Source organism: Platalea leucorodia (genome assembly GCF_965183815.1).
Source record: "Platalea leucorodia genome assembly, chromosome: 5".
In the NCBI taxonomy this organism is placed as follows: Eukaryota; Metazoa; Chordata; class Aves; order Pelecaniformes; family Threskiornithidae; genus Platalea; species Platalea leucorodia.
In genome coordinates, this window is record NC_138827.1 from 23,087,428 (window position 1) to 23,100,320 (window position 12,893).

The 12,893-nt window shown below is 42.0% G+C and overlaps 1 protein-coding gene across 1 annotated transcript in view; it reads right to left on the reverse strand.

Annotated features, from left to right (window-relative positions):
- The window catches only part of CACHD1 (cache domain containing 1), a gene marked incomplete at its 5' end in the record, with an annotated part of 111,168 nt that overhangs the window by 70,709 nt on the left and 27,566 nt on the right, over nt 1-12,893 (reverse strand). Inside the window, one exon of the mRNA XM_082311524.1 lies at nt 2,316-2,378. Coding sequence (XP_082167650.1) covers nt 2,316-2,378 — 63 coding nt within the window. The remainder of the gene's footprint in view (nt 1-2,315; nt 2,379-12,893) is intronic.

The following is a 12,893-nucleotide window of genomic DNA, read 5'->3' on the forward strand; positions in this document are numbered from 1 at the left end:
AGATCCAGATGATGAGAACAGGATGTCGTTATACTCAGTTCCATATAAACTCTTCTTAATTATGTGTTCTCCAATTAGAGGTTGTCAAAAAAGAAAAATAATTTGGGGGGTTTCTTGGAAGAGAGGAGATTTAAAAAAATAATTGAAGGGTTCTAATACAACATTAATGGTACATCTGCTGCCCCCCATGTTATGACATTCATACTGGTGACTGCTTAACAAAAACAAACAAACAAAAACCCCAAAAAACAAAGCAGAAGCCAAGCAAACCCAGGAGAGAATAAGGATAATTATTAGGGCTATGGAAAGTCTTCTGCACAATTCACTTGAGAAGCAAAGTGCGAAAGGTGGCATAGCAAAGGCAGGCAGTGGAATCAAAAACAAAGGAGGGAATGTCCTCCTGGCTTATTTACCCTTCCCCATATTTTTTTAACTCTTGTATTATAGGTGATGAGCTCAACTGTGATGACTGAAAATCAGAAATGTGTTTCTACAGCCAAATTGACTATGTAGGACAGACTCCCACAAAACGATCAAGCTTCAGGAAAAACTTGCATCAGATGTCTTCTAACTAGCCAGAGCTAGGAAAAACCTCCTGTAAAGCATAACATCTATTACTAGGGTTGAGACAGTAGTGCCTCCAGGGCCAAGCAATTGTTAATACCAAAATTGGTGTAATTTACCAGGATTAGTACGTTGTTCTGGTTTCTTCTGTTGCTTCCCACACCCATCTGTATCTCACCAAATAAACGTCTAAGACAGACACAAGCAGTACCAAAGGTGAACTTGGTTGTTTTTTTCCTAAACATAAACATTGCCATTTTTATGATAGCACTCACAGGAGATTCATCTTAAAATCTGTATGATGCCAATCTAACAGTCTAATTTAAATATGAGATCATTAGTCACATGCTCTTATATTTATCAAAGTGATCTGTTAATATAGTTACACACCTCAATTTAATGCCAGTGTGGGACAAGGCTTGTACACTAAAGACTTGGTTTTTCTTTGACAGAAATCCAGTGTTCTTGGAACTTTTCCTGAACTATTCAATTTTCTGAAAATTAATTTAGTTCCCACATTGACCAGAATCCCATCAAAAGCCACCATATTTGTTCTGAAATAGGAGAGAAGTTGAGCCCTGCTTTCCAACCCAAACTCTCCCAAAGTTTAAATACAGTGTGCAGGGATTCAAAATCCCATTTGATCCATCTCTGCTTTGACTTTTTCCTTGGGGGGGGGGGGGGGAAGTCTTGGAATTTTACTATTTAGAGTAAACACAACTTAGAGTGTTAATTTGTTTATATTACACGACCAGTTTTAATGCACATGAGCATGCAATGTACTGATGTGCTCTTGGAAACCACCAACAGCAGCTCATGTGGTAATCAGGCTACCTGCGTGGCTGGGGAGCAATTCCCTGTTCCCTGTGGAAAGCTCCTCTGAGGCCCTTTTGTTTTTACTGAACATTAAAACTGGCTTGATAGGGGTCTAGGAAGGTCAGGTTACTCACTGAAGGTTGTGCAACTGAGTCCATGGTTAAACTGGAAGGAAAAGCCAGTTCTTTGTTTGGGTGCCCAGGCTGCCCAAGCAGGGCAGCAGCTGCCTCTTCTACCAAAACTCATCACATTTAGCTCGAAGGCACAGTTGTGAGCATATAGAATTGGTACCTTAATTTTTTTAAAGAAGAAGGCAAGATCTATTTGATCTGTTTTAAAATTGAGCCAAAATTAATTTCCCAAATGTATGCATGTATTAAACTGCAAACAGCCCATGTGTTGAGATATATTATCTCAATGTTAAATTGAAGAGTTAAATGTTCAATGTGTTCCCATAAGAAAAACGCACACAAAATTACAGAAAAAACTCAACCACAACTGTTATGCATAAGGCTGTAGCTGTCCCATATTTACACAAAGCAACTGATACCATTTCCACATTCATAAACAATATTAGTGTTTCTGCTTTGAATTAAAACGATTTTAAAAGAGACACTTCCAACACGAGAACTAGTCAATTAACGTTAGATACTACACGAGGGCCCCAGCTCTGCCTCTGCTCTTTTGTTTCTAAGGGAAGAACCCACCCAAAGCAGATGGAAAGCCTTTTCATGGCAATGCAAAACTCTCAAATACATTATCAGCCCATATAACAATAAATGGAATAGAATATAAATGGAGATGGGCTATCTGATGTGTTGGACACTAGGAAAGTGGCCACAATAGATCCAGATAAACTGTAATTCCTAAGTTGCCTCTGCCTTTGTAATGCTGCCAGTAGACAGCAGAAGGTAGGAAGGGGCTTTCGGACTCACCTGTTGAACTTCACTTTCTCCATTCGATATTTTCTCTGTGTACACAAAGGAGTTGAATATCCTCTGCAAGAAAAATCAGAAATTATGCATAAGAGACCTTTTGTCATAAATATCACATCAAAGCAGCTCCAAAAGGCGCATGGGTCACAACAACCCCATGCAACGCTACACGCTTAGGGAAGAGTAGCTGGAGAGCTGCCCAGCTGAAAAGGACCTGGGGGTGCTGGTCAACACCCAGCTGAACACGAGCCAGCAGTGTGCCCAGGTGGCCAAGAAGGCCAACAACATCCTGGCCTGTATCAAGAATAGCGTGGCCAGCAGGACCAGGGAGGTGATAGTGCCCCTGTACTCGGCACTGGTGAGGCTGCACCTCGAGTACTGTGTTCAGTTTTGGGCCCCTCACTACAAGAAGGACATTGAGGTGCTGGAGCGTGTCCAAAGAAGGGCAACGAAGCTGGTGAAGGGTCTGGAGCACAAGTGTTATGAGGAGCGGCTGAGGGAGCTGGGGTTCTTTAGTTTGGAGAAAAGGAGGCTGAGGGAGACCTTATCACCCTCTACAACTACCTGAAAGGAGGCTGTAAGTGAGGTGGGGGTCAGCCTCTTCTGCCAAGGAACAAGCGATAGGACAAGAGGAAACGGCCTCAAGTTGCTCCAGGGGAGGTTTAGGGTGGATATTAGGAAAAACTTCTTCACCAAAAGGGTAGCCAGGCACTGGAACAGGCTGCCCAGGGAAGCGGTTGAGTCCCCATCCCTGGACGTATTTAAAAGATCGGCAGATGTGGTGCTTAGGGACATGGTTCAGTGGTGGACTTGGCAGTGCTAGGTTAATGGTTGGACTCGATGATCTTAAGGGTCTTTTCCAGCCTAAATGATTCTATGATTCTATGAAATCTGTGTCAGAAAAGGACCACTTCACCTGGGGAGCCTATTGCCAAGCTTACCCAAGGGGAATCACGTCTCTATATACCCGTTTCTGGATCTGCCTGAAGAGGCTGGTTTTGCTTTTAAGGCAAACATGTAACAGTTTTTTTCAAAACATGTGTTAATTTACCAAACTGACATAAGGTGCTAAAAAAAAAAATAAAAAATATTTTGCATTTGAAAGCTACTGCCCACGCAAACTGTGACTGTTCTCTAGTGCTAAACATTTAACCCAACATAACTATTTTTAAAAGTACTTGTTTTTTCCAACTAACACGCAAGAGGCTGTGAGCCGCATTTAGGCATATTTGGTATCTGGAAAAGAGAAAAATGAGACCCACTTTTGAACACAACCAAATGGGGCTCACTAACGGCAAAAAAAGGACATGTCAGAAGTGAGAGAGCTCTGTCCTCCCCCGGGAAAGCTTCCCTTCTGCTCCCAGAGGGACACAAGTCCCTTCACCCACTGTGCCTCCGCAGGCGAGAGCCACACTGCCGTCACCATTTACTTACAGTCATTACATGGAGGAAAAAACACACAACACCTTGTTAATATTCTGCTTCCAGACTGAAAAGTAAGGTTGGAAGGATTCTGGGTTACACCGGTGGCATTCCTGAAAAGTTTGTCTGATACACCTAAGTTTCTCTTCCAAGATTTCTCATTTCCAAGGGCAGCTTTCCCCTTAGGGACAGTGGGGCCATCCCCACTGGAAAACCTACAAGTGCCCCTAAAATATTCCTTTGCTATCTGTCTTAATAGCAATATGCAGTAGTTGCATAATGCAGCGGAGGTTTGAGAGGACAGTACCATGCAAAACAAGAATAGTGTTGGTTATTCATTAGCAAGAAACATAAAAGTAATACGTAGAGGTTATTTAGGTCGTCATACATTGAAAAACAGAAGAAAAAAATGCCTCTTATTTTATGAAGGATCTTCTAACTTTCTCCTGTCCTCCTGCTCAGGTGCATGCCAATCCCTGCAAGCTTGGGGTAACAAAAGGGCAGGGAGGGTTTGCAGGTTTCATAAGAAAATAACTGGCCAGTTCCCCACCATGTATCAAACATCCTCTACAAAAGCAAGATACCCAATATAGAAGCTGAAATAATTTTACAAGCAGATCCTTATTAAAATGCTGACACTTCCTTGCAAACACGGGTGTTTACAGCCAGAACTACACTATGCGCTTTTTTACAAAAACGCAGCCCAAACCTAAGAGATGTTGCTAGTGCCTGCCACAGAAACAACTGCCCGGGGAGCCCGAGTCAGAAAGGAGCTGCGCTGGCTGCTCCACGGGAGCGGGCGGTCCAAGAGGGCATTTTCACATTGCACCCTGCGCGACACTTACTGGAGCTTCTGTGCATCATGTAGGGAAGAGAGTGAACTACTGGGAAATAGATGTTACGACTTCAAATATACCAAAAATCGGTGATATAAGCAGGAAGAACACAGAGGGTGAGCTCCTTCCTAGATTGTGGAGGAGGCATAAAAAGTAAAAAAAAACCCCAGTCAACAGGATTTTTCCTCTACCAGTCTCAAGGGGAGCTGGGATTTCACTGACAGAGTGGATTCCACGTCTATCAGCGTGAAGTCAAACACATGACAATACATCAGCAAGAACATCTGTAGGCACAGCCACATCTGGTGAAGGACAGTGATTCAAAAAGACCCTGTTGAGTCCCTCCCTTGATGTGATAATTGTGAAATTACTAAGACTCATGTTTACAGCAACACAATAAGCCAGAGTCAGCTCTCCAAATTATTAGCAATAACAATTGCAATTACTAAAGAAGTCTAAATTTCATCCAAATCCAGTGTAATCATTGGCCTACGATTCCAAGAGTTTTCTTGATGCAGGTTTAGCTGATTTCCTCCTGGTAAGGCTATATGCAGCTATAACTGGCAAAACCAGCCTGGAAAACCCTTTGGTGTGCTCTGCTCCACTTAAGATCATCACTTTCCCTTATCCCTCTCCCTCCTGAGGACTTCAGGAATTTCAGAAATTTGAACTCTTAATTCTAAAGAAGCATTTGGAAGGGCAGCAATAAATCTCCTTGGTTTACAACTCTCAGAGAGCCAAGCAGGGGAAAGAAAAAAAAAGGGGGGGGGGGAGAGAGAAAAAAAAAAAAAGGCATCTACTCTTAAAAGCCGCCCGTACATTGAGACTTCCTCTTCTTCCAGACCTTTGTTTAAAGTTCTGCTTGGGTACTTTAACTACAAACATGTTGGCTTTCCCCCCATCCTCCCCATGAGATGAAAAGATAATTTAAACATCAGAAGAAAATACATTAAAGCATGCCATTTTGATGCAAAATGTTTTAAATGAATTGAATTTTTCTCTCCACGCAGCATTTAGTCTCCAGACATCAAAAGGAGCAAGAAGGAAATAGACTGTCAGCTACCGAGAATGGAGCTTTCTGTCCTTAACACAAAGCTGACCCCTTCCTCCACCCCTTTAACACGTAGCCGTGTTTATGAACTTTCAAAATAATGCCAGAGAACGTTATACATGGTAATAAGAGTCACAGTGCCAGCGGGAATTTATTTGGCCACTAGGCTAGGTTTTTAACCTATTTTTGCTTGATGTATAATTTAACCAATTTCTTGAAAACATTATGGTGTCTTCTACTTTTTTAATTAAAAGCTCTGTGCATGTCGGAGAGGGTGTAGCAGCAGCCTGTTAGTCAAACTGCCATCACAGACAGTGAGCCTAAACCAACAGTAAAAACTAAATAAGGATTGAGAAACCACCCAGGAAAATGCGAGCCGTCGCACACCAAGCTCCCCCGAGGCTACGTGTTAACTGCCCGGCCCCTATCTGGGTACAGTCCCGTTACTCCTACGCAATTTCACCCACAGCCAAAAACATCTCCCTGTTGTATTTAAGCTAATTTCACTAACTTAAAAAGTGATCTAACTTTAAGTAGAAAACCAGAGCTAAATAGCAACCTCCAAATGAAGTTAAGGGAACTTCACAGACCCACGAGTAAGTCAGCTCCACAAACTTACAAAAAATAGTCTAAATATTTAGGAGAATTTACCCATCATAGTTTACACAGCGCATTAGCATCTGTACCTTATTCTTCCCACCCCTCATTGTTTAATTGAATCTGCTTAGCAGATGGCAGCAGGCTAACTTCACTCCAACAGGAACAATTACACACGTTTTTAATGAGATGCTCACCCGGGATTATTTGCCATAACCCATAACCGCTCACTCTCACAACGCACGAAGGCTGCAACCGCTGCGCTGGTTCGGCCTCCAGCCTTTCCCCCCACGGAGCTGGTGCTCCACCAGACACGGAGCTATCTGCATCCCCGCCACTGCTCCCAATGCCTCCTCATCACACACTGCCGCAAGCCCTGAAACAGCATTTGAGTTTTTTTTTCTCCATTTGCCCCCCTCTTTTTACTATCATCAGCTATTTTAAGTTTATTATAATCTTTATAAATATTCAGGGTCTTGCTGAACATTGGTCAACTATGTGAAAAAGATTCATTTTCTCAGGAATTCTGAAATTCCTTTAAACCCGAGATCTTTAAAAGACAACGGCTTTGTTCTTGTGGCACATGGCAGAGGGCAAAACTTCATGCTCTACGCCATCCGCTACGTATCCTAGGTACTGGGCTGAGAACAGTCGCTTCACAGTCGTGCACCAACCCCGCATGGGCTGCAACACACCTGCACACGCACACAGCGCACTTCAGCTATTCCAACGGCTTGGTTTCATCAAGCAGATTTCTGCAAAGGTTTTTGACTCAAGAAAATTACTGGAAACAAAAGCAACTTTTGTTTTTCAATCCAAACTCTGAATTGATCTAAGATTTGGTTTAGAAAATAGCATTTTGTGCTGCCACGGCCTACCCAGCACAGCAAGCAAACTTTGTTTCATTCACTTCAGCTATTTCCACCACAAAGCATCGCTTTTCAAACACAACATTCAGAAGTAAACAAAATGGAAAACTTTTTCAAAACTTATGAGTTTTGAAGCATCTACATTTTCCATACTTTGTTCCAAAAGTAGAGTTCAGAAATAACATTAATTCCAGATTTAGCCAGGTCTAAATTAGAAAGTCAGTGAAAGTGTAATTTTCTTTTCCAATTACTTAAACATTTGAGATGCTCAGAGAGAAATAACACTTGTCTGGCTGTCTGTATCTATCACCTGCTGTTTTATACTCACATTTAAACTCCATGGGGCAGGCGGGGGCTGAGCACAAAGCCCTGCACCATCCCTGGGGCCCCCGCGCCTCCAGCAACACCTGAATCCTGCAGTACGATGCTCAGCACATCACTCACACTTTTAATCCTCCCCCTCCCTTACTGAACGCGGCGCTCACTTTAGCTACACAAACAGAAGCCTAGAAAGAGAAAATCATGGTATTTGCAGGGACCACTGCAGGATTTCTGGCAATCTGTGACAGCTCCGAGACACACAGACTGCAGGAGAGCTGAGCGACGTGTCCCTACAAGCCTGCAGAGGACGGCCACAGCCTGGATGGAGTCCTGACAAAGCTAGGGTTTGTTGTACAAAAACACATTTTCAACACATTAGAGACTCTTGCTTTCCTAAGCTCTTCAATTACCTGTCTGGGTCAAAGAACTTGCAACTTCCTAGAAAATATTCTTCTGTGGTATCTAGATATATCCTTTAATGACTTTAACTGCAACCAAGTGCTTCTCGGTGCCACCAGCCTGCCCACTTTTAGCTTTGAAAAACAGGACGAATATTTGATAAGGGAGATAAATCAGGAAGCGATGAGAGGATCCAAGGGCAGGGGTCCTTGGGGTTGGGACAGGGAAGATTTGGGCCACCACCATCTAATGCCTCCCACAGGTGGGGTCTGACAGTGATGAATGGGCACCCAAACCCACCCCTCCGGGTAGGATGGAGTCAGTTTTCCCACCAAGCCAGAGATAAGGGGTAGCTCAGGTTTAGCTTAGTGGTGTGCTGAAACAAGGCTTAGGAGACTTTTAGTCATAATTTGAAGCCAAAAGAAACTCAGTTTTAAGTCTGGGAGATGACTCTAAACCAAGCTTAGCATAAAAAGTAAAATATTAACTGACTTGTTCGCTCAGTTCCTTCAGAAAAATAAACTCATCAGCAATGCACTGCAGTGAGAAAATAACTTCAAAAGCCCGCAGTTTGACTGTCAGCACTGCATCAAAATAAACAAAAAAAGCCACCACCCCCAAACCTCCAAGGTCCCCCACCAACTACAAGCGCCAACTGCTCCACAGAGCAGTCAACCATTTGCACATCACTTTATTTGCTAGACGAGATACCAATCCATCTCCCTACTGACAAAAATAACATTTTTAGAGACAAAGAGAATCAGGAAAAACAAATACAGGATTAGTAAAATATCCACTGAGCTGTAAATGTATTGAAGCTGTTTTAGCATCTATACCGCAAGACTTTAAAAAGAAAAAAACCCACAACTTTCAGCAGATTTAAGAGGTAGACTGCTGTTACCTGTCATATTTTGCTAATGACAGGATGAAAAAACTCAACAATATTAAAAAAGTATACAAAACAGTAGTAACAAAATGTACATGTGTCAAATATATGCAGTATTAGCTCAGCAGGGCTGCAATACTTTTTAAACTTCAAGCAGCAAGTAACCAGGGTCTGTTTCTTGTTTTACAGGTTAATGTTTTAAAAAGTGGTGAGCAAACAAATATATAACAAATCCTTTTTCTGATGAAACTCTGAGTAAGATTGTTTTGAGGGAAACCTGTGGCTTCTGTCTGGAGTTTATTTTTGCAGTGTCTGAAGCCATATCACGTTATGTTTTGTTACCATTTTCTAAAACCCGAGAAACATTAAATAGTGGGTTCCCATGAGATCAAGGACATTTCGTGTTTTTCTTTAAAAATGTACAATATACTTATAAGGAACTGAAGTAAATTGGAGGAAAACATAGCAAAAGGCAAACCCAGTTGGATGAGAGCAATGATGGCAGCAGCCCAGTATTACAGACCTGCTCAGCCCAGGGACAGACGCAGCAGCTACACGTCTAAAAGGAATATCCCAGCATCACACTGCAAATGCCTTTCTCTTTCTGTGGGTTTCAGAAAAGAACAAGTTTTTGGGAAGGATTTAACTAATTAATGGTTTTTTTTCATAACATTATTTGTCAAGCAGCAACAGATATCTTTATCAGACAGGTAGACAAAGAGAAATGTGATCCAGAGCTCACAAGCTGCAGGTCGGTGCTTTTGCAGGGGTCAGAGCGCAGGCAGCCTCTCCTCGGAGAGCAGGCACCATCAGCAGCATCTTCAATTAAAAAACTGAGCAAATGCAAAGACTCACACAGCTTGCGATTCTGCTGTCCTGGCCCAGCTTATCTCCTACCACCACCATTTTGCTCAGAGAAGCTCTAAATGTCACTAATGGGCAAAGTTGGTCAGTGCTCAATTATCTAAGTTGCTGGAGTTTTGTTAAATAACATCATCATTTGAAAGACTCTTTGGCAGCTTCATTTAAATGATTTTGCTTATTTTACATATGAAATTTTCACAAGATTACTTGAAATGAGGAGGAATTTGTGGGAAAAAAAAAAAAAAATCAATTGTGAGAAAAAGCTGAGACTATCAAATAGCTTTTCCGTAAGCAAAGTAAACACAGAACCTCCTGGCATTCAAGATATGTTTGCAGACATGTATCTCCATGTGCTCATACACACACCTTCATGGGTGCATACGTTCCCAAATATTTGAGAAGGTTTTAAGCAGGAAAACATCATCTCTCTTCCCAGTTTTTACCTTAATGAAGATTGCTTACCAATTCACTATTTATGAATCAAGCTACCATTATCTTCTGCCACGTGCTGAGTTGGCCCACGGTATCTCTGCTCCCCGCTCTGCGACCAGCACTGGAGCAAAACATTTTGTGCAACACAGAGGACAACAGAAGAACTGGTATTCAGGTTTGATCTTAATTTTGATGGTAGAAAGCATCACAGTTTGCATTTATAATTAATCTACTATCATTAGCCTGTGGGAGGTAAAAGCCTTTGGGATCAAGAGCCATATTCAGAAGGGGAGATGGTAAGTAGGTACCACATTGCTTGAAAAGAGTCAAAGTAGAGCACAATTCTCATAAACTTGTTTCCTTGGAAAACTTCAGGCATTTGCAAGGAGAGAAAACTATGGAAAACTGCCAAAAATGCAATCAAGAACCAGCAGATTTTTTGTCTTCTTTTTCAACGGACCAGAGAAGAGGGAGGAAAAAAAGAGTGAGGGGAAAATACCCTAAGAAAATTAGTTCCATATGTTAAAAAGGTTATTCGTTTAGCCAACGTAACTTGACTATGGTTATACTCATGACAATGTATATGGCAGTATTTCAGAAAAAGGAAAGTCATGCTACCCAACCTTAAAATATAAAGCAGATGGTCTTCTCAATAGGATTGGATTTTTTCTCCCTACTCTTATTCCTCATTCCAGCCTCTAGGATGTGAAACTTAAAATATTTATATGGGTTTTTTCAGGTTGAGAACTTTTTGATTACTGGACATTTTTCAACTTGCTGCATTCTGTTGGTCCTCTTCCCCTTAAAGAGAAAATAAATTTGAGCATTTATCAGGAGTAAAATCGACCTGAAACTTCATTCTATTGGGAGAACTCTGGGTTTCATTTTTTCTCGTTTGTTTTCAAGCTCATGTCAAAATGACTAACTAAAAATGGGGAAACATTTAAGCAGCAAACCAATGTAAAGAGATGCAATCCTATAGCCAAAAGAGCTTGATATCATTTTAGTATAATTACTGCACTTGTCCAATTTGGTCATGAATTCAATACACAGCAAGCATGCGGAAGAAACACAGTTCAATTTATGTAACATTTCAGCCAGGACTGTGTAATTTTACAGCAAAGTCAAAAAAAACCCCAAAAAACAAGGGACATACAGAGACACACTGAGAGCACGTGATATTGTTTCCTGATCTGTTTAACACAATCAAGGCAGAAGCTGTTGGCTTTTGTTTGGAGAAACGCTGCAGCACAGGAACACTAAGGCTGGAGCGAGGTACTACAGAGATCTACTTGAATCAGAAAAAAAAAAATAAAATCCAAGAACGACAAGCTTAAACATAGGAATTTATAGATCATAAATCACGACACTAAACTTCTGTGCATAAAATGAATGGGCTGATGCTAACATAATTACAGAACTGTTTTCTTTAAATGTCCAAGACTATCATTTTTCAGGATCTCTCAGCAGGAACCATCAACATACACACGATAAATATAATGATAACAGCCTTCCCCTGCAACTGCTGCTGCAGCGCTTCTTAACGATAACTAATATTGTCCGCACTCGGAAAGACACAAAAGTTTAAAACTTTAAACACACACTGCAGTCAGCTCTCAGCTGTTTCCACGCAAAGCACCAACACCTTTTTCGAGAGAAAAATAATAGATGAGTAACAACCTGAAAGGGAGGGTCTGTACGTAAGTACCTTCCTGTCTGAGCCAGTGTCTGTAATAAAAAGTACAAGAGTACTCTCATATGATAATATTTGTATTAATAAGTACAAGAGTTTTATAGCCACCTGTTTACATACCTCATTTGCATTGTTTCCCTTTGATATAATCCGCACCCTTTCTTTTTTTGAGCGGAAGGGAGCAGGAGCAATTCCTTACACTCCTAAATTCTCAGGAGGTTTAATTTCTCAATTAAATTTTAAAAGAAGTTAAAAAATTAACTCAAGAAGATAAGTACTTTGCATCAATTATTATCTTAATCATTCTCTCCAACCTGGATGTAAAGTTATTTGAAAATAACTGTTACATTTCAAATTGACTTAAACTTGATCCCCTCGTGCTGCCCATGCAGAGGCGAGTTCAGTGATACCAACTCTCAGGTGCAAGACCTCACCAAACCCGACGAAGTGCTTTCAGACCTGCGCACCCAACGAAGGCGCGTGGCCCAGAGCAGCGATGCCTGCAGAGGGTGATAACTCCAGCTGCTGAGCTGCGCGGGTTAACTCATTCCCCCATTTTCACCCGGCTGGTTTTGGCATGCCAGCTCATATAGGTGCTGTGGCTAGAAAATCGAGCTCTTGACAGAGATTTACAGAATGGCATATATATTAAAAAATCTTCCAGCTTAACATCAGAATATTTTATGGGCTAGAACGAAATAATTGCTGCACGTACTGGGGCTATATCCCACCTGCAGACGTAGCCTCCCAAAACATTTCTCAAACCAAACTTGGTTTATGCAGCGGCTGTGGGAGCCGAAGAGGTACAGATGGGGAAAGAATACACATTTGCCTATGAACCGTAAGTGGAAACGGCATCCAGGGCAGCAGCAGCCAGAGCACAGTGCAGGAACAGGCTCTCGTAGCAGCACACGTTACATGTGCAAAGCTCTTCTTACGCCTGCACGCTCCCGTTCCAGGGAACGCTGTGTGCTCCTGAAAGAGCTGCCCAAGGGCTTGTGGAGTCCCATCCTCGGGGGTATCCAAACCCAGTGGGACAGGTGCCTCAGAGGAGCAGGGCACGAGGACCTCATGAGGTCCCATCCCACCTCAGCCACTCTCTGATTCTCTGAGGACATGGTGGCAAGTCCTAGAGCTGTGACACCCCCACACACACACCCACACACACCCCCGCTAAAACTGTGGGTCAATCACCAGATTTTTACAAA